This window comes from Coffea arabica, chromosome 8e, assembly GCF_036785885.1.
Source record: "Coffea arabica cultivar ET-39 chromosome 8e, Coffea Arabica ET-39 HiFi, whole genome shotgun sequence".
NCBI lineage: Eukaryota > Viridiplantae > Streptophyta > Magnoliopsida > Gentianales > Rubiaceae > Coffea > Coffea arabica.
In genome coordinates, this window is record NC_092324.1 from 1,569,447 (window position 1) to 1,591,539 (window position 22,093).

A 22,093-nucleotide genomic window follows, 5' to 3' on the forward strand; every position below is an offset into this window, starting at 1 on the left:
CCACACCATCGTTCAAAAGCAATGATGTCTTAAACTTAAAACGTGGTGGCTAGGACATTGATTTCATTGACGTAGAATTAAAGGGAAAATACAGATTTAGTCTCTAATATTTGGCCTTTATGCAGTTTTAGTCATTAAAATTTTGAAAAATGCAAACTTGATTCTCAATGTTTAGCACGTGTGTAATTTTAGTCCCTAAAATATTGGTAGGAACAAATTTGGTCCCCCATGTTATCATTTTGAAGCAAAATTTAGGATGATTGACGTAGAATCTGTTACGTGTGATTACATGCTTGTTAATTTTAAATATCTTAAAAAAGAAGTAAAATAGCGAGTACCCTTCAATAATAAGACCAATTTACATGATGCCATGCTGGTAACTAATTAATCAAGAGAAAAAAATGAAAGAAAATTTGTTAATCTATATGAAAAAGTAAATGTTACGATTTTGTGCTTGGCATAGTCAGGATAGAGTGTAAAAGTGAGTTCTATATCGATGAATTGGGTGCTTCAACTGATTTTGGTTTAAAAATTTTTAATTTTTACTAGTTAATTAGTTAGCATACGAATTATTAGTTCTTAATTTTGTTGTTTAAAGTTAGCTACTATTTTGCTTCTTTGTTTTGAAATGTAATTTAATGGACACATAATTAGACATGATTAAATTATGTTAGTAATTGAAAATAATTCTTCAAATGTCCTAAATCTATTTTTAAAATGGATATATTAGGGACCAGATTTGCTCTCGCAAAAATTTTAGGGACCAAAACTACACATTTATGTTATTACTTATATTATTAAATATAAAGAATTGGATTATAACTAAATTATTATATTGTGTATATATATGTATTATATATACATCTATAAATTTAAAAATATATATATAATTTTTTTTCGTGTGCGGGGGATGAGGCGGGTGTATGTTGCCTTGCCTCAGCCCCGTTTTAAGGTAGGGGAAAATTTTCTCCCCCTGTCCCGTCCCATCCCCCGCCCTCTTTTTATTCTTGCGGGCACCTGCCATTGTTGTCATCCTTAGTTTTAAGTATCCTTCTATTAGGGTAAATTAAACGTAATCTTCTATGGTTTCACTCATTGTCATATAACCGCCATAACATTACAAAATATCTATTTCATTCCCTTAGGTTCAGTGTAAACTTTACAAAAAATAACCTCTCTAACATCACTATTTCAAATACTAATAATGTCCTTATTTAAATGATAAAGTGAATAAATGTTTAACCACCTTGGATAAAATCGCAAGGAAATTATGTGGATAAATGTAAAAAATACAATGAGGTAAAATGCGTATTTATTTAAATCATAGAGGGTTAATTGGATTTTATGATTCCATCACACAAGTTTTTGGGAGCGCATTTAGTTGAAACACCTAACCAATGGTGCATTCCTTCCATTTTCTACTTTACATAAAATTACATGAAGGTTATATAACTATTATGAAACTTTAGAGGTGTTATGTGGCATTGAAGAAAATTATAGGGGGATTATATGTAATTTATTCTTTTTTACATGAATTGCTTTTTCGACAAAATGATATAGAACTTTGGGGGGGGGGGTGGTCAAATGACGTTGTAATCAATAGAGAGAAATTTGAGAAGAAATATGAGGGTCCAAATGTTATGTATTAGAAACTAGCTTCCTGAATTTCAAAAATGAAAGTTAATTAGAGATCCTCTCTTCATATTCTTTATATATATATATATATATATTTTAACTCAATAGAACTTAAAATTTGCTAGCGCCATACGTTGATCAGACAAATTGCAAAACCAATCATTCTTGATTGCCCACATGTTGCTAAACCTTATCTTCAGCATTCGTTCTCGATTGCCTGCCTAATTTACCTAAAATTTGTCACCTTTAGAAGTGAAATTCTAGTTTATTAGTTTGATTTTAACCTTTTACTATTGACCATTACTTTTATTGAAAAAACTAATAATGAAATTTTAACCTAAATCATGAGGAAGTCATATATAGGTTTTTTTTTTTTAACCATATGAGAGTTATTTGATAAAGTACCAAATCACAGGGGATAAAATGTAATTTACTTAACTTAATATTAGCTAGCCCTTGCAATGGTAAAGCAAATGGATATGTGATCAACGTATCCAACATTCGCATGATAAAGAGTCGCATAATAAACTTGGTGTATACCCAACATTCGCTACATTTACCAGACAAACCATATTAATTGGATTTACATATACAAGCAGACATCAGGATAAATTGGGTTTGCATATTATCTCTGACCAAAATTTTAAAATTGATCGTTTGCTAAATAAAGATTAAGACACAAAAAGATAGAGAGTTATACTATACATCAAGCATTATACACAATACATACAATAAATAAGAAGGTAGGACACAGAAGATGACGAACCTCTCTTACGGTCGAAGGGGAAAAAATTTACTAATAAAAAATAAAAAACAAAAGCAGTGTTGTCCACAACAAGGAGGGTGCAAACCAGAGAAAGGGGAGCCACGGCGGCTGCTGCTGCTGCTAGGAATGATTATGTTTTCTTCTTCTCCCATAGCTGGCGCACTGTCCATTCTCCATCATCTGTATAGCAACCAATGACAATTTCAGGAATGCGTGCAATTCTTGTGTAATCTTCACTTTCTTCCTTCTGATTCTCTACCTTTTCTATCATTTCAGAACTCATCTCATACAAAGACAGCTCTTGAAGATGGCTCAAGTGCTGAATACCCAAAGGTAACTCATCTAGTAATGGAAGTTGTTCCAGAATGAGTTCATGGAGACGTGGTAATGCACCCTCCTCCACTCTCATCCATCTCAACCCTTCCATTCTCTTTAAGTGCATCCACTTCAGATTTAGGAACCCTCCAGCCTTGAAACACAACCCTTCTCCCTGGTAAGATCCGCAGAAATTAATTCTACCCAAATTGGGCAAATGTTGGAGGGATTCAAGCGGATCCTCCTCGACCCTTAACCTACTCCAATTCATATCTATTCTTACCAAGCCGTGAAGATGAGCTACCCATTGTGGCATCTTTTCTAAGGGGCCGTACATAATCAGCAGACGAAGAGATTGAAGAAACGAAGAAGAAGAAGAAAGAGAAGGGTGATTTAGATCGATTATCTCATGATCATCATCTTTACCAATTGAATCAACGCTTAATTCCCGAAGACTGGTGAGATTGGCAAGGGAGGAGCAGAGCTCTTTTCCATCTTCTCTTCTTAACTTTGTAATACCTAATTCTCTTAATTGGGTCAACTTTCCTATCTCCTTGATTATTGTGGATCCACTACTTGCATCTATGCTGTCTAATACTTCTAAGGCAAGAAGCCCTCCCATATTTGAGGGAGCTTTAAATCCATGATATCCATAATCATCATCGGAAGAATCAACTTGTTGATATACTCTGAGAACCCGAAGTTTTTGCAGCTTCAGGATTTCCACAGGTAGTTCCCTAACTCTGGTGTTACCCAAATCCAGAAACTCCAAATGTTGAAGCTTTCCAATGGCTTTCGGGACTCTCTCCACTCTTGTATCGCATAGGTCCAGATGCTTGAGATGAAACATCTTGAAAATCTCATTTGGTATTTCCTCTTGTGTCTCTTGACCATCCAAATCCAAAACCTTTAACAGCTTACTACTCCTTGAAATTTCAGATAACAACGTTTTGGATAGTAGCGGGTCGGTGGATCCAACTGTAACGAACGACCGAAGGTGGTCAAAGCAATAAATTCGTCTTTGGTGGTGGTGCTGGGTGTTGTTACTGCTACTACTACTATGGACTGCTAGACGGCGTACCTTCTCGGACGGCCACGTCATTGGTTGTCCAGTAGTGGCTGTGACCATGTTTTGTTCCCTTGACTTGAGAAGAATAACTTCTCTCAATAGGTCATGGATTCGACATCTTTGGGGTATTCCTTCATAAAACACCTTAGACACTTGAATTAGACTTCTATTGACGAGTTCACTGAGATAATTCCAGGCTACATCTTCAATACTCATTCCTTCTCTCCCTTCTACAAACCTTTCAGCAATCCACAAATTAACTAGTCTATAGCAGTCTATTTTGTGATCCTCTGGGTAGATGCTTGTGTACAACAGACATGCCTTTAGATGCCAAGGCAAATCATTATAACTAAGAAAAAGTATCCTTTTAACTCTGTCTAACTTACCAGTGCCTTCTAATTCACCCCCAAGACTGCGTCGAACCATCTCCCATTCCTCTGTTCTGTTTACATCTTTCAAAGCCAAAAGCCCACTGATTGCAAGAATCGCAAGGGGCAAGCCCTCACATTTACCCAGTATAACTTTGGCAACATCCATCAAATGGCCAGGGCAACTATTTCCCTTAAAGATCTTGTTACAAAACAGGATCCACGAATCTTCAAAGGACAGTGGCTCCATTCTGTAGATATAACCTAGAGATTCTGTACAAGAGGCAGAGGCTACATCAGCTTTCCGAGTTGTTAGCATGACACGGTTGCCGTGGCTACTCTCGGGCAGCGCAAACTTGATGGTATTCCAAAATTCCACGTCCCATACATCATCAAAAACAATCGCATACCTTTCAGCTTGTTGAAGAAAATATTTGATAATTTCTTTCAGCTCGGTGGTAGTCATGGAGTCGATCAATTGTGGGACTGGTTTCTTCCCGTCCTTGTGTAACTGCAGAATCAAGTCTTTCAGGAGGTACTGAAAGTCACATGTTTGAGAGACAGTTACCCAAGCACGGACTGGGAAATGCCTTCTGACTTCAGGATCCTCATGGACTTTTTTCACTAGGGTAGTTTTGCCAAGTCCTCCCATACCAACCACTGAAACAACTTTTAGTTGGTAATCATCCCCTTGGAGGAGCTGAGAAATTAGATGTTTCTTGGGCTGGTCAATGCCAACTAATTTAGCTTCTTCCACAAGCAGCGCATCATCTCTGCTATAGCGCCATGTTGTGTTGTTCACAGCAGAAAGTGAGTTGGACGCTTGGGCAGAGATACCATATTCAGATTGGTATCTTTGATGAGCTTCGGAAATACTTTTTATTCTGGACTTGATGCCTTGTATTTCGCTAGCAACTCGATGACGAGCTCTCAAATTCTTGATGGAGCTGAAAATTCTCCGAACAGAGCCGTAGAATCCTGTTGCGGGATGCCGAGCAAAGCGAGCTACAAATTCATCAAGAATGTCTTCAGTGTCATAAGCAGCATCTCGCACTTGCTTGATCCATTGTTGGAGAGTGGGTTGAGCATCTTCTTCTTTTGCTTCTGCCTCTCGCAGGAAAGCTCTCATTTGCTCCAACTCATCCATGATGAATTGAACCTCTTGCTGAAGCCCCCCCAATAGTCGTCCCTCCTCGCGCAGAAAAGTTGAGAGTTGTCGCAGCACAAAAGAGAGAACTGTTTCTGCCATTTTCAGTGTTTCTTTCTAACTTAAGAATGTTGGGGAAGGCGGCTTCTGGTTTATAGGACAGTCCACTTGCAGTGTCTTGAAAGGAAGAAAGAAGGGTAGGCTATAGATTCATAAGCTGATGAACTTTGAAACTATATGATGCAGTATATATCAAAAAGAAAAACCGCGTCAAAAAGAAAAAGAAAGAATTAACAAATTAGAAGAAACTAAAGCAAGAAACATGATGGAAATTGAAGACAAGAAGATAGGCAGCAACGTTAGTTTGAAAGACGAAGCTGCCTCTTACCTGCTTACTATACAAAATCATGGAAGCTATTAAGAAGACTGTGCAAATGGTGGGGTGATCAGCCTTCAGGACCTTCTTTCAACTGTGGGTCCTTTGGTCGGATAAAGATAAAAGGAGTGACTACCGCAGCATCGTGCAAAAGCAATGATGTCGAATTATTTAACAAGGGAAGGAATAAAGTTAAAACGCGGTTGGACTGGACATTATTTATTTCATTGACGAAGAAATAAAACTACCACTGCAAAGTCTTTGCACCTCCTCCTCCTATGGAACTAATTTCTGCATTTTTTTTAGCCCCTTGGACCAACTAGTATTTTTGTAATAAAAACGGATGGAATATCAAAGAAACCTTGGGAACAAATCTCTGACCAAATTTTCGGTATAGACATGCATGTGCGTTTAAGTAGTTAAAGAGGAAAGAGCACGAGAATGAGAATGAGAATCTATTTAATGGTGTGCTTGATAAAATTGAAGTTTAAAATCTGAATTCATTAATTTATTGAATTGTTAATCTAATATATTTGAATGCATATCACGTTCAGTGATAAGTGAATAGCATATCACTTAATTTTGGGAGTAAATTTTATTTAAAAATTCAGTATCACTTAATATATATATATATATATATATATATGTATCTGTATGTATATGTATGTATGTATATATGTAGGTAGATGATAGACATTTGCATAGGCTTATTTGGTACCTAATCTAGAGCGATATCCGCAAAGCCAACGAGGCAACCGCAAAATTAAAAAAAAATAAAAATAAAACGCCAAGTGATCGTTAACCATGGCATTCCAAAAGAAAAGGAAAACAACAAATTAAAGAGGAGAATCATCGAGGACATTGAAAATTAAAACCCAATAAATTAACTTTCTTATGTTGAAATAATGATCAAGTGAAAGGCATCACAACTCCAAAACATGAGTTCAATGTTATTTTTTGTTAATAACAGCTCATATAAGTGTGAAACCTGTGGAAGATAGAAGCATAAATCAGCATATCGACAATGTTTTAAAAACCGGACCGTTAATCGAACCGGTGAAGTGAAAGGGTCGAGGTTCAACCGATCGGACCGGTTCAACCTCGGTTCAATGAATTTTTTAAAAAATAATTTATATAAATATATATGTGCACAAAATAAGACATGTAATGGATAATTTAATACTTTATATGATGAAAAGTTTACTATTTTTGAATAACTTGGATTTTTAAAAATAAATTTTTTAAATTATAAGTCAAAACAAATAAATTTCATCTCAATTTTAATTATATCTACCAAAAAAATCTTAAATATAATCCAAAAATATCACAATATTTGAAATTATACAAAATTCACGTCTATGAGAATTTAGACATTGTGAACTTAAATTTTAATTTACATTTTGGAATTTAAATTTACAATTTAAAAAAGGAAGTTTGGAGTTCGAAAAAAATCAAGAGAATTGAAAATAGAAATGCAAATTTGATAAGAAACAAGAAATGAGATAAAAGTGAGTGGTTGTGGTATTAAATAAATTGGGTTAAAGAAAAATAATTCTTTTTTAACTTTTTTAAATTTAATGGACAAAAACAAAATTAAAATATGGAAGAAAACATCAATAAATTAAAAATAAAGAGGTTTGATTATAAAATGAGTGGCAAAAGAAAAGATGATAGAGAGAGAGAGAGAGGGTGTGTGTGTGTGTGTGTGTGTGTGTGTTGAAGATTAAAAAGAAAGAGTCATGAAAAGATGATATTTTGTAAAAAAAATGGAACAAAAGAAATATGAGTGTTTGTTTTATATAAATAAGTTATCAAAAGAAACCAATAAGATGTGATAGTGCAATGGTTACTACATTGGTCTTCTAATACAAAGGTCTTGAGTTCGAATCTTGATAACTACATTTTGCAAAAAAAAAAAAAAAAAAAAAAAAAAAGGAAAACTCAAAAACCGGAAATAACCGGTTCACATCCGGTTCAGCGGTTTCGCGGTCCAACCGGTTTTTGACCGGTTTCTTGACAAGTCAAACCTGGCATTGAACCGGACCGGAGCCATGGCCGGTTCGCGGTTCAACCGGTCGAACCGGCCGGTCCGGTCCGGTTTTCAAAACACTGCTCAAATATCGAGAAGAAAAACTTAGGATCCATGAGCTACTAATAACTTGGCCCAGGTATTTTAAACCAGTAATTTAACAGACTTCGAAAGTTTTATTGAGCTGGATAGGACGAAAGGCGGCTCTTTTTACCAATTAGAATCGTCCTATGCAACATACATCATCAAACAACATAAAGAAATTGTGTATTTTAATTCATAAAAATGTAGCCAACCACCACTGCCCTTACTATTACTCTCGACCTTATATTTTCAGTTTTGTTGAAGATGAGATAAAATTCATTCTATATTTACCTCTTTTTATTACTCTTGACCTTATATTTTCAACTTTACTAAAGAAGTAAAGATAGGACAAATTTAATTCTATATTGCCTTTTTTGATTAAAAAGGACCAGATCAAATAATAAGCAACTCAAGTAAAAAAATTTACTTATGCTATTCTATTCTTCAATCCTTTCAAAATTATTACCTTGTGAAATAATGCAATTTTATTTTTTTAAAGATAATTTGATGGATGGATAATTATTACTTTTGGTTCTGTTAGTTATTCAAAAAGGAGAAAAGAGGTAAACAATAATGTTTGAACTCGGAGGAAACTGGAATGATCTCCAGTTGTTCTCTTCGTTTGCTGTTCCTAGCTTTGAAGTGTACAGTTTTACTTGTAGGAAACTGGAAAGCTTTTCTTTTTTCTTTTTGTTTTTTCCCCTGGTTTTGTAGACAAAGTTGGATGTGAAGAAAGAAGTGGGAATGAAAATATTGGAGATGGCTAAATTATTTTTTAATGCTCAGCATAAGGCAATTAAGGTAAACCCTTAACCACGCAGCCAAATCCGATCACCACCATCTTCTGATGTCTAATTTTTCTTTTAGTTTATTATTGTAATGTGTAAAGAAAAAAAGTTAGATATACTCGACAAAGTCAAATCATAATTTTGCGTTTCTTATGTTTCTTCTTTCTTCTTTCTAAAATGAATGACTTTGGATCACCAATGTAATCTTTCATCTCAGTTCTTTTTCTCCAGCTGTGAAATTATTACAACTAAGACTAGATTAGGAATAAGGGACAAGAAGTGGCTCTTTTGACCAATTAGAATTAAATTATGCATTATACATGGTCAAACAGCATGAAGAAAATTATGCATGCTATATAGTATATATTATACTCGACCTTTAATTGCCAATAATATTGAAGTTGGCATATGTTTCATTCTATAATTTTCTCTTCAATTTTTTCTTTTGAAGTTTGTCTTTTTTTTTCGTTGATTATATTCACCTTTTATCATCGAATTGAATTTTCAACGTTCCGAGGTTTTCTCAAATCGCTTCGTACAAGATGCACGATATTTGTTCTGATTTACCATATCGTCTTAGCATGGGATCTTACTGTTTACCTTATTGTAATGATAAATGGTTAAAATGGAACCAGATGGGAGCATAGTTAGCGGAAGCCCGAGCTTGGAATCTGTCCTTTTGCAGTTTTACTTGTGCAAGAATAATTAATTTATTGGAAAATTTTGCTACATATCTGCAAGGACTAAACAAATATTGGCCATATAAGTTAGTGAGAATGTATCCTTGTAAAGCAGATTTTTTATATAGGGATATTGTTATGAAGAAGAGAAATTTGAGACATATATGTAGTTAGATTTGTTGTTCCTGAATTTAACGGGTCATAGGCTATAAAAGTATTAGAGTTCGATTTTTTTTCCCCAAATCCTAATACGAAGCCCCTACTTGAGCTAATGAATTGAAATTCACTATTAAAATTGGCTATTGTAGAGTCATAATTTGGACTCAAGTGTGACAAGGTGCATTACTCGAGCTACTTGAATGCTGTATTTTGGAAAAGCAATTTCGAAAGCAAAAGAAGAAGCAAAGGCACAAATTTTTCATAGTGATCATAACACTAGTTCCTAGAAACAGCATAAGAAAGGTGACAGAAACACATTATCGACATTATAAAAGTCTGTCATTATTTATCATTTTTATATAGTAACTTGCTATAGAAGAATTGTCAAAGCCGCGTGAGAAAATTAAGAACGAAATACGAGAAAAATTCTTACTCGTCACAACGAAACTGCAGCCAAAAAAAAGAAAAAAAAAAGGAGTGGAGCCATTAAAGTCAGTCAAAGAGAAAAAGAAAGATGTAACTAATTAATTACAAGAAACTAAAGCATGAGAGATGATGGAAATTGAATAGAAAGACGATAGACAGCAACGGGATTTTGAAAGGCGAAGCTACCTTACCCGCAGCACTACAAAATCATGGAAATTATTAAGGAGACTATGCGCAGTTGGTGGGGCGTATGCGTTCACTCTTCAGTCTTCAGGAGGCTACCAGCGTACAACACCATCTTTCAAAAGCAACGCTGTCTAAACCTGAAACCTGGTGGCCTGGACAATGACTTCATTGATGAATAAACAAAAGGAAAATGAGTTCTATATTGATGAACTGGGTACTTCAACTAGTTTTAATTGAAAAATTTTTCAAATTTTTACTAGTTAATTAGTTAGCATATGAATTATTAGTTCTTAATTTTGTTGTTTAAAGTTAACTACTAACTATGTTGTTTCTTTATTTTGAAATGTAATTTAATGGTCACATAACTAGATGTGACAAAATTATGTCAATAATTAGGGAAAATTCTTCAAATGTCCTAAATCTACTTTAAAATTAATGGATACATTGAGGATCAGATTTGCTCTTGCAAAAACTTTAGGAACAAAAACTAAACATGGGATAAAGATTGACGACCAAAATTGCATTTACCAAACCTTTAAGGACTAAACCTTCACATGAGATAAAAATTAGGGACCAAAATTGCATTTTTGCCAGAAATAAAACTACTATACTCCTCTTGCCGACACCAACTGTTTTCAGTTTTTAGCTTTATTCGTATTGTTTTTGCCCCTTGCACCGATTAGTATTTGTACTGGAAACGGATGGAATGTTAAGCAACCTTAGGAAGAAACAAATTCCAGTACAATATCTGACCAAATTTTCGGCATGAACATAATGTGTGTTTAGGTAAGAATGAGGAAAGATCATGAGAGAACAAGAATCTACCACTGTCAATAAAGAAAAACCCAACTCAAAATGAATTATTCTATCAAAGTTACAGGAGAGTAGGGGTGCAGCTGAGTTTTGAGCATTTTGTGGGTTAAAGTTGGTTTTAAATTTTTCTCCTTTCGCGTCAGTTGAAGAATGGACGACTGAGAAAAGTGAGATTTCAATTTCTGTTAAACTCGGGCAGTCGGGGATTGATTAAAGAAGACAATAGCATTTAGACATTAATGTTGGTAGTGATCACAAGAGAGTAAGTGTTGGTAGTGCTACTATTGATGGACTAAGCCATGGGCGAGTTAAGAACAGAAAATTATACGTGAAATTTTTAGAAATCCACCTAGAAATATGTTGGCACAGCGTTTTTTTTTTCCACCTAAGCTTTTTACCACTATTTGTAAACCTTGAATTCCATAATAATGCAGTTACTTTAGCCTAAGCTTTAAGTACCCCCTACTCTTATTTTAGGGTAAATTAAACATAATGGTTTCACTCATTGTCATATAACCCTAATAACATTACAAGTATCTATTTCACTCTCTTAGGTTCAATGTAAACTTTACGAAAAATAACCTCTGTAAAATTGCCCTGTATTTTTTTCTTCTAGTAAAACCCTTCTTCTCACATTGTGTGCAATTGATTTCTAGTCATTATCAAATTCTATCAATCACAAAATTGCGCCATTAGATATATCAATTGATGTTATTTAGTAATTACAAGTAATCGTTCATCATTAAAGAAATTTTTAACAGTTTTTTGTGTTAATTAGTCACTAATAGTTAATTAGTGCTCTAACTATTTAACCGTTAGATACTAGTAAAGGAGAAAAGAGGGAAAAGAAAGACAAAATTCGAAAATTAGTTTGTTCAAAATCACAAGAATCACAACAAACATCATGTTAAAAGAGATGGCTATTCTATTTTATTGAATCTTGTCATCATTAGTGTAGTTTTATTGTTTATGTGTTATCTAATTTATTGATTGTGAATTTTTTGAATGGTGAAATATGTGTATTAATTGTTTCTAACTTTTAATTATGTTTAGTCTTTTACTAATGCAATTTATATACATGCATAAAGGGTATTTATGGAATATATGTTTCATCTCTCTTCTTAAAGTACTTTTTTAATGTTACTTTTTCTAATTAGATTAATTTTGTTAACAAAACCTTAACCTCAGAGGAGGTTTGGGTAATTTTGTAAACCTTAGGGGAGTCTAGTGAAACTATCAAAAATTTCAGGCAAGGTTTCTGAAATTATCCCTTGATTTTGACCTTTTATTATTGACCGTTAGTTTTAACGAAAAAATTAAAGGTGACACTTCAATCCAAAGTTATTATATATAAGTTTTTAAATCATAAGGAATTAAGTGGTAAAATACCAAATCACAGGAGGTAAAAGGTAGATTGCCCAACTTAATATTAGCTAGCCCTTACATTGCTCAAGCAAATGGGTCAGAGATTGTTCTCGATTGCCAACGTACATATACATAGGTCATCTGCATTTTTGTTCCTAATTGCCAGCATAAACCACATCTTTTGATTTTCCAATAAATGCTGTAAAAAAAAAGTAATGAGTCCTTCTATACTACAGTCCTTCTACTCTACTAGAAGATGATTGATTGTTCACCTACATTTTGTCAAGTTTAAAAAAAGAAAATCTTTATAGTGAATCGAATCGAATTCAAATTTTGTGTTTTGTGATAATTCCTATCAAAGAATGAAATGCAAATTTTTAGTGTAAAATTATTTTAAGAAACAATGATACACATTGTAGGTTTATTAGCACAAAGTAATTCTTACCAGTCAATGATGAATGATGTCATATCATTTGCAATGTGAATTGAAACATTGGCAAATTGGTGAAGGAAAGAGCCGATTGAAGGATATCTATCACGTAAAAGGGGTCATATAATAAAGGGTTAATTTTAGAAACCTCCCCTGAGGTTTTTTGTAATAACACCCAGCACCCCCAACTTTCAGAAATCACACTTACCACCCTTAGAATGATAACTTTCATCACATTGTCAGCCCTTTTGTGTAAGAATTGTATTTAAAAATTGTTTATAGGAGAGAGACTATTTTTCTATTCCACTTTTGCCCTATTGGAAGATGAGTTTTGAATTTACAAGATAAAAATAAAAACAAAACTATGTTGTGATATTATTTTAGAAGCTAAAGGGGTGTAAGTTTAATAAGCACAAGAAGCTTCTTAACATTGATACTATAAAGGACCGTTGGGCAAAACCATTCCAACCTGTCTGATGCTTAAGCTGTATTAAACAGATTGGAAACAAGATAACAATATCATTCACCATCGATTTTCTTTGGGCAAATTGCAGCAACTAGTGCATCAATCTAACACTGATTGCTATCTACATTTTTATTCAGATTACAAAGTCAATTTGATGAAGTCCAAGTACAACATGCAATGCTGTAATTGATTACCAACTGTTTTAGCCTTCATAGTCATAGGCAATTCAAAGTAGAAAGCTGAGGAAGTTGAGCCTGTTTTGTATGGTACTTGTGACAATCCAATCAGATGTGTACTTGACACGGTCACATGTTTAGCTAAGTCTAAGCCAAACTAAGATTCCAAAAAATGTGCTACTATTCATATCTGTTCGTACAACTAGTGCATCAACGTATCTTTCCAAGCAACTAGTGCATCAATGCGTTGCTATATATTATAAGATTAGTATATGGCAATGCATATTCCACCAGATGAAATACACAAAAAATACAATAAGTCTTCTATCATACATTTTGATAATAAAGAGTACTTGTACCACTTCAAAAACCAAGAGTAAGGATTGCAGGGAGCCTTTAGCATCTTTAAACACTCGGAAATGCCCTGATTCAGTGTGAAACAACCACTGGCTTGAAACAATCAGTTTACACGGGGTGATCTATGAGATACAATCAGTTTACAAAAATATACGTTATGTTAGATGTTAGTTACTTGACTGTGTATATCTATAAAAGGTAGTGTAATGGTACGCATAAATTTGGAATGATTATTTAGCCCTTTGATCAATTTGTGCATCTCCCTATAGTAGAAGTGTAATTTTACTTGTATGAGTAGTCCTTGCTTGTCTGTGAGTACTTTACATGGGGTGATCTATGAGGTACAATCAGTTTACAAAAGTATACATCATGTTAGATGTTAGTTACTTGACTATGTATACATATAAAAGGGACCAAATTTGTTCTGATAATCATGAAATATTAGCTAACTTGTGGGAGCTAGATAATTACATGCTCAATTTTGAAGTTGTTACATCGCAGGGTGCTCTAAGGAGAGGAGAGCCTGGTAGAGGCATAGCTAACACGGGATTTTTATTTTTGGTAGAGGCATAGCCTCAATTTTTTAAATTTTTGCAGCATTTTCCTGCACAAGAATCACTTAATAATAGGGGGTAGCATCGTAATTTCTCCTCTACTGATTGGTACAACATGTCACGTCATTCTGCCAAGGGTGGTAAGTGTGATTTTTCAAAGTTAAGGGGTGCTAGGTGTGATTAGGGGAAACCTCAGGGGAGGTTTCTGAAATTAACCCTATAATAAACTTAGTGTACTATATTTACCAGACAAGCGGTATTAATGTAGGTTTGTACAAGCCGTATTAACATATTTTATTTGACCAAAATTTAAAAGCTATTATTTGGAGTTTGAATGAAAATTTTCTGCTAGATATAATTAATACACTTTTAACCTGCCTACCTCTTGATCGTTTGCTAAATTAATTATAGGAAAGATCATCAAGAAACAAAAAGATAAAAAGTAACTGTATACAGTACATTAACAACATCATCACGCATTATAAACGATACATGCCATAAACAAGAAGGTAAGACACAGCAAATGATGAACTTCTCTCATGGATGTCGAAGGGAAAAAAACCAAGAAAAAAATAAAAACAAAAGAAGAGGAAGCAGTAGTGTTGTCCACAACAGGGAGGGTATAAACTAGAGAAAGGGAAGCCACGGCGGCAGCTGTTGCTAGGAATGATTATGTTTTCTTCTTCTTCTTCTCCCATAGCTGGTGCTCTCTCCATTTCCTATCATCTGTATAGTAACCAATGAGAATTTCAGGAATGTGTGCGATTCTTGTGTAATCTTCACTTTCTTCCTTCTGATTCTCTAACAGCTCCTCTCTCAATTGAGAACTCATCTCATACAAAGTTAGCTCTTGAAGTTGGCTCAAGTGCTGAATACCCACAGGTAACTCCTCTAGTAATGGAAGTTGTTGCAGAAATAGTTTTTGGAGACGAGGCAATGCACCCTCCTCCACTCTCATCCATCTCAACCCTTCCATTCTCTTTAAGTGCAACTCCTTCAGCTTTAGGAACCCTCCAGCTTTGAAGTACAATCCTTCTCCCTGGTAAGATCCACAGAAATTAATTTCACCCAAATTGGGCAAATGTTGGAGGGATTCAAGCGGATCCTCCTCACCCCTTAACCTGCTCCAGTCCAAATCTATTCTTACCAAGCTATGAAGATGAGCTACCCATTGTGGCATCTTTTCTAAGCGGCCACACAAAATCAGCATACGAAGAGATTGAAGAAACGAACAAGATGAAGAAGAAAGATAAGGATTATGATGATTTAGATCGATTATCTCATGATCATCACCTTTTCCAATTGAATAAACGCTTAATTTATGGAGATTGGTGAGGTTGGCAAGGGAGGAGCACAGCTCCTTTCCATCATCTCTTCTCAACTTTGTAATAGCTAATTCCCTTAATTGTGTCAGCTTTCCTATCTCCTTAACTGTTATACATCCACTACTTGCATCCATGCAGCTTAATATTTCTAGAGAAAGAAGCCCTCCCATATTGAATAGGGCTTTAAATCCGTGGCGTCCATAATCATCATCTGAAGGATCAACTCGTTGATATACTTTGAGAACCCGAAGTTTTTGCAACTTTAGAATTTCAATAGGTAATTCCCCAACTCCAGTGTTTCCCAAATTCAGATACTCCAAGTGTTGAAGCTTCCCGATGCCTTTTGGGACTCTCTCCACTCCTGTACCATATAGGTCTAGATGCTTGAGATGAAACATTTTGAAAATCTCATTTGGTATTTCCTTCTGTGTCTTTTGACCTCTCAAATCCAAAACCTTTAACAACTTACTACCCCGTGAAACTTCAGATAACAACATTCTGGACAGGAGTGGGCTCGTGGATCCAATTGTAACGAACGACCGAAGGTGGTCAAAGCAATAATTTTGTGTTTGCTCATGGTGCTGGGTGTTGTTACTACTGCTAGTATGGACTATTAGACGGCGTACCTTCTCGGACGGCCACCTTGTTGGTTGTCCAGTAGTAATTGTGACCATGTTTTGTTCTCTTGACTTGGAAATGATAATTTCTCGCAATAGGTCATGGATTCGACAATTTCCGGGCATTCCTTCATAAAACACACCAGTCACTTGAATTAGGCTTCTATTGACAAGTTCACTGAGATAACTCCAGGCTACATCTTCAATGTTCATTCCTTCTCTCCATTCTACAAACCGTTCAGCAATCCATAAGTTAACGAGTCTTAGGCATCCTATTTTGTAATCCTCTGGATAAATGCTTGTGTACAACAGACATATCTTAAGATGCCAAGGCAGGTCACTATAACTAAGAAAAAGTATCTTTTTAACTCTGTCCAGCTTACCAGTGCCTTCTAATTCAACCCCAAGACTGCATCTAACCATCTCCCATTCCTCTATTCTGTTTACATCTTTCGAAGCCAAAAGGCCACTGATTGCAAGGATTGCAAGGGGCAAGCCCTCACATTTGTCCAATATACCTTTGGCAACATCCATCAAATGACCAGGGCAAGTACCTCCGTTAAAGATCTTGTTGCAAAATAGGGTCCACGAATCCTCAATAGATAGTGGCTCCATTCTGTAGACAAAACGCCGAGATTCAATGCAAGAGGCAGAGGCTACATCAGCTCTTCGAGTTGTTAGCATGACACGGTTGCCATGGCTACTCTCGGGCAGTGCAAATTTGATGGTATTCCAAAATTCCACGTCCCATACATCATCAAAAACAATTGCATACCTTCCAGCTTGTTGAAGAAAATCTTTGACAATTTTTTTCAGCTCAGTGGTAGTCATAGACTCTATCGATTGTGGGACTGGTTTCTTCCCTTCCTCGTGTAGCTGCCGAATCAAGTCTATCAGGAGGTACTGAAAGTCACATGTTTCAGAGACAGTTACCCAAGCACGGACTGGGAAATGCCTTCTGACTTCAAGATCCTCATGGACTTTTTTCACCAGGGTAGTTTTGCCAAGTCCTCCCATACCAACCACTGAAACAACTTTTAGTTGGTAATCATCCCCTTGGAGGAGCTGAGAAATTAGATGTTTCTTGGGCTGGTCAATGCCAACTAATTTAGCTTCTTCCACAAGTAGTGCATCATCTCTGCTATAGCGCCATGTTGTGTTGTTCACAGCAGAAAGTGAGCTGGACGCTTGGGCAGAGATACCATATTCGGATTGGTATCTTTGATGACCTTCAGAAATACTATTGATTCTGAACTTGATGCTTTGTATTTGGCTAGCAACTCGATGACGAGCTCTCAAATTCTTGATGGAGCTGAAAATTCTCCGAAAAGAGCCGTAGAATCCTGTTGTGCGATGCCGAGCAAAGCGAGCTACAAATTCATCAAGAATGTCTTCAGTGTCATAAGCTGCTTCTCGTACTTGCTTGATCCATTCTTGGAGTCTGGGTTGAGCATCTTCTTCTTTTGCTTCTGCCTCTCTCAGGAAAGCTCTCATGTGCCCCAATTCATCCCTGATGAATTGGACCTCTTGCCGAAGCCCACCCAACAGTCGTCCCTCCTCGCGCAGAAAAGTTGAGAGTTGATCCAGCACAAAAGAGAGAACTGTTTCTGCCATTTTCAGTCTTTCTCTTTAACTTAAGAATGTAGGGGAAAGCGGCTTCTCGTTTATGCGACAGTCCACTTGTAGTATCTTGAAAGGAAGAAGGAAGAGTAGGTTATAGATTCATAAGCTGATGAACTTTGATGCTATATGTTGCAGTATTTATCAAAAGGAAAAACCGTGTCAAAAAGAAAAAGAAAGAATTAACCAATTAGAAGAAGCTAAGGCAACAAACATGATGGAAATTGAAGACAGGAAGATAGGCAGCAGCGTGAGTTTGAAAAACGAAGCTGCCTTACCTGCTACAATACAAAATCATGGAAGCTATTAAGAAGACTCTGCAAATGGTGGGGTGATCAGCCTTCAGGACCTTCTTTCAACTGTGGGTTCTTTACAAGGGGAAGGAAGAAAGTTAAAACGCTTTTGGACTGGACATTGTTGATTTCATTGACGAAGAAACAAAACTGCTACAAAGTCTTTCCTATATGGTACTAATTTCTGGTGACCAATTAGTATTTGTAATAAAAACGGATGTAATATCAAAGAAGCCTTGGGAACAAACCACTCCAATGCGGTGTCTGACCAAAACGTGAACTATATTGATTTAAGAGGTCTGTGAAAAGCATGCAAATTTAGGAAAAAAAAAAAAGAAAAAAGAAAAGCAGAAAATGCTAAGGAGTGCATTAAAAAGAATCAAATTTCTTTGCAATTAAAGATTACATACCACTCAATCGTGTCGTGGCTTATTTCTGTGCTCAGCATAAGACAGTTGATGTAAACCTTTAATTGTAATGCCGTTACAAGGCTTAGAATTCAAGAAGTCGCAAACCTTTCAAGAATTAAAAAAAAAACCACATTTGATGAAAATTTACTGCAAAAACAAATATTAAATCAATCAAATCTCCGCGTTATTATTAAACCGTTACAGAACACCAAAAGAAACAAACCAAAACAAAAATCTTCATAAACCCCAGTACTAAACATTACAGCAGGTCAACATTACCAGTAAATGCAGCTCAGAAATGGACGTAAAATTCAAGGAATTTTTCCAGTTAAAACTGCAATTTTCAGAAGAACATAAAGTAGAGAGTCAAACAGAGAAAAGTCATAGTCAAATCTAGAGAGTCACATTCATTTATCTTTTCAGACAACCTCAAAAATTTAAATTAAATTTAAAAAAAAAACTGAAAAGGAAAAAGAAAAAGCTGAGACAAAAGAAGATAAAGAGAAAAAACTGACCTGAAGTTCGAGACTTTATCTTTTACAGGCAAGGTAGGACTCAGAAGTTAGATCACAGGCAGCAGCAGCAGCAGCAAACTTTGTTGGAGTTAAGAGAAAGAAAAGGCGCAAAAAAAAATGAAAGAGAAGAAAAAAAGGGGTTCAGATTTGTTGAAGTAGACGTAGAACGACGTCGTAAAAGAGCTAAAATGAACTACTAGTATGGAAGTTGAGTTGAGAGTGTAGTTGCTCCTCCATTATTGTTCTGGTGGAGGGAGACAGAAGAGGGACAGAGGAAGGAAGAAGAGAGAGAGAGAGAGAGAAGGGAGAGAATTTGTACGGGGGAAGAATACAATGTACAAATGTATCAGAAGAAGAAGACAAATGTAAAAGAGGCGAGATTTAATCATTTAAATAAAAAGGATAATTGCACTATTCACCGCTAAACTAATCGGCTTTAGTAATTTGCCCCTAGAACGATAAATTGTAGTTGTAGTTAGAGGTGAAAGACAATCAAGTTAATTACTCCAGTTGGGCTAGATACGAGTTTTTTCGAAATTGATTTGTCAATTAATCAAAATCAAATTTTGTTCGAGTAGCATAAGATTATTAGAATTTACATGTAAAATAATCAAAGTATTCGGACTGAACTACTCCTCTGAGCTTAGTCTAGTAAATAAATAGTATAAAAATTCGAAAACAATTTCAAACCCATTCACAAATGTGCTAGCAGAAGACAAATGTAAAAGAAGCTAATTGCCAAAAACCCCATTTTCTAGAAACCAGAAATAAATGATTTTAGTCATTCAATAAGAAGTAGGTATAGAATTACAAGAGAACTATCCAGCGATAGTGTTCAATGCATTAGTTAATATTCACCAACAACTATAAATTAGAAGCGGCAATTTGGATTGAAATCCATTTATCCATCCATATAATCCATAATTAAATGGATAATGGATTATCCATTTATAGTATTGGTTTTAAATGGTTGATCAAAGTAAAACCATTAAATTAAATGGATTTATATGAATTATCCACTAAAACCATATATATTCATTTACTTAAAAACCAAATAAAAAAGAGGAAAAGAAAATGACTAAAAAAGGAGCCATCCTAAAATTGCAATTGGGGTGTGAAAAAGCTGTCCCCGTGAATAGTAACCAACCCTGAAACTGAATGTTGGGGTTTACTGCTGAAGAGGTCAGGAAACAAGTGAGATTCGGTTGGCTTTGAAGCAAACCCATTACTTTTTCCCAACGATTCCTTGTGGAGGATTAGAGTGCAAGCCTGGCACCACAGAATTTGCGGTTCAGCCTCCCTCCTTGGTACACCCATGCACCTGATTACTAGATGTTGAGCTCAAAAGTCATCCGTGGCTTTAGTAGTAGACATTGCAAGTGTTGTGTGAGTACGAATACAAGCTAGTGTTGGTATTTTTGTGGATACCCTACGTACGGTCTATGCAGGACTTCTATTGTTTGGGCTAGTTTGCAATATATGGCTACTCTGTAATATGTAATATATATATACATATATAATAATAATAATAATAATAATAATAATTTCAGATAGTTTTTTAGTGAAATGAAAGTTCATTTTGCTTGAATTTACATCCGTGGTATTTTTTGGCTTGAATTTACAAGAAATGGTAATACAAAAAAAAAGTAACAAAAATATTTAAATGGATTATAAATGGATAATTGGTTTTTATTTAATCCATTTAGATCCATTTATTAAATGGATCTAAATGGATTGGATAAATTTTATCCACCATCCATTAAGTCAAAACCAATTATGAACCATTTATCCATATTGCCACCTCTACTATAAATAATAAACACACACTATTTAAGGAAAACCCACAACCCAATCCAAAAGGCATACTGACTTTCAGATTACACTGAGAACCTTTAAGTAATACACACACACACCACTCACAATCGATGTGGAATAGAGGGAAAGGGGGAGGGGAAACACCAAGACTATTGCCAAAGGCTCACCAACAGCTTTTAACCACTCCATGATTTTTCTTATCCACCAACAACCATAAATAACACACACACACACACTACCTAAGAAAAACCCACGGTCCAACCCAAAAGGCATGCTGACTTTCAGGCTATACTAAGGACATTAGTTATTATTCGGCACGTTTAAAATTCTATACATGCACATTATGCTGTTTTTTATAGTATTATTTTCTCTTTTCTACTATCAAAATATAAATCTAAAATTTGAACAGATTAAGGTATGAAATAAACAGCCTGTAGTGATTTATTTTCGTCCTATGATCAACTACTCAGCATAAGAGAATTGAGGTAACCTTTAACTACTGAGCCAAATCCCATCACCACCATCTTATCATGTCTAATTAGTCTTTTAGCTCCTTGTAATGTTAAAAAAAAAAACAAAAATTGGATACACTCGACAAAGTAAAATCATAATATTGTGTTTCTATTTTCCTTCTTTTTTCTTTGCGGGAAATTAGGTATACTATTATACTTGATCTTTAATTGCCAATAGTATTGAAGTTGGCGTATGTTTCATTCTATAACTATTATGTGTGTCTAGTGGTTCAATTTTTCTTTTCAAGTTTGCCCTTTTTTGCTAGATTATATTGACCTTTCTCAAATCGCTTCATACAAGATGCAGGATATTTGTTGTAATTTACTGTATCATCTCAGCATTTGGTGTGGGATCTTACTGTTTACCTCATTGTAATGATATATCGTTAAAATGGAACCAAATGGGAGCATGGAATCTGTCCTTTTGCAGGCATAATTAATTTGTGGGAAAATCTTGCCACATATCTGCAAGGAATAAATAAAGATTGACTATATATATAGGAAGCGAGAATGTATCCTTGTAAAGAACATTTTTATGTAGGGATACGGAAAAGAGAAATTTGAAACATATAGTTGGATTGGTTTTTCTTGAGTTTAAAGAGTCATAGGCTAAAAAAAGTAGTAGTAGTTCAATTTTTTTTTTTTTATCAATACTAGTTCAAAGCCATAAATAACTATTGTACAGTCATAATTTGGACTCAAATGTGATAAGGTGCATTATTCGAGCTATTGTAAGTGAAACAAAAGAAGAAACAAAGTCACAAAGTTTTCCTAGTGATCAATAGTACTGCTGCTTC

At 35.1% G+C, this 22,093-nt stretch overlaps 2 protein-coding genes across 6 annotated transcripts; both read right to left on the bottom strand.

Annotated features, from left to right (window-relative positions):
* Window positions 1-2,531: 2,531 nt before the first annotated feature.
* LOC113703476 (disease resistance protein RPM1-like) lies at window positions 2,532-5,402 on the bottom strand. Its single transcript, XM_027224856.2, has one exon. The coding sequence runs from the start codon at window positions 5,400-5,402 to the stop codon at window positions 2,532-2,534; it is 2,871 nt and encodes a 956-aa protein (XP_027080657.1).
* Window positions 5,403-14,625: 9,223 nt separating this feature from the next.
* On the bottom strand, window positions 14,626-19,310 carry LOC113703473 (disease resistance protein RPM1-like). 5 transcript variants are annotated; one of them, XM_027224850.2, is made up of 4 exons: window positions 18,970-19,310; window positions 18,455-18,559; window positions 18,030-18,119; window positions 14,626-17,820 (listed from the first exon to the last, which is right to left on the bottom strand). In XM_027224850.2, exon 4 carries the CDS (start codon window positions 17,743-17,745, stop codon window positions 14,860-14,862), a length of 2,886 nt encoding a protein of 961 aa, XP_027080651.1. In that variant the 5' UTR covers window positions 17,746-17,820; window positions 18,030-18,119; window positions 18,455-18,559; window positions 18,970-19,310; the 3' UTR covers window positions 14,626-14,859. The 5 variants fall into 5 exon arrangements, with proteins under 5 accessions (XP_027080651.1, XP_071917780.1, XP_027080649.1 ...); XM_072061679.1 differs by having other exon boundaries at window positions 18,455-18,788; XM_027224848.2 differs by lacking the exon at window positions 18,455-18,559.
* Between the last annotated feature and the right edge of the window lie 2,783 nt (window positions 19,311-22,093).

What these genes read in the sequence shown, in the direction of transcription:
- LOC113703473 (XM_027224851.2), bottom strand. Translation starts at nt 17,745, where the DNA reads ATGGCAGAAACAGTTCTCTCTTTTGTGCTGGATCAACTCTCAACTTTT.
- LOC113703476 (XM_027224856.2), bottom strand. Translation starts at nt 5,402, where the DNA reads ATGGCAGAAACAGTTCTCTCTTTTGTGCTGCGACAACTCTCAACTTTT.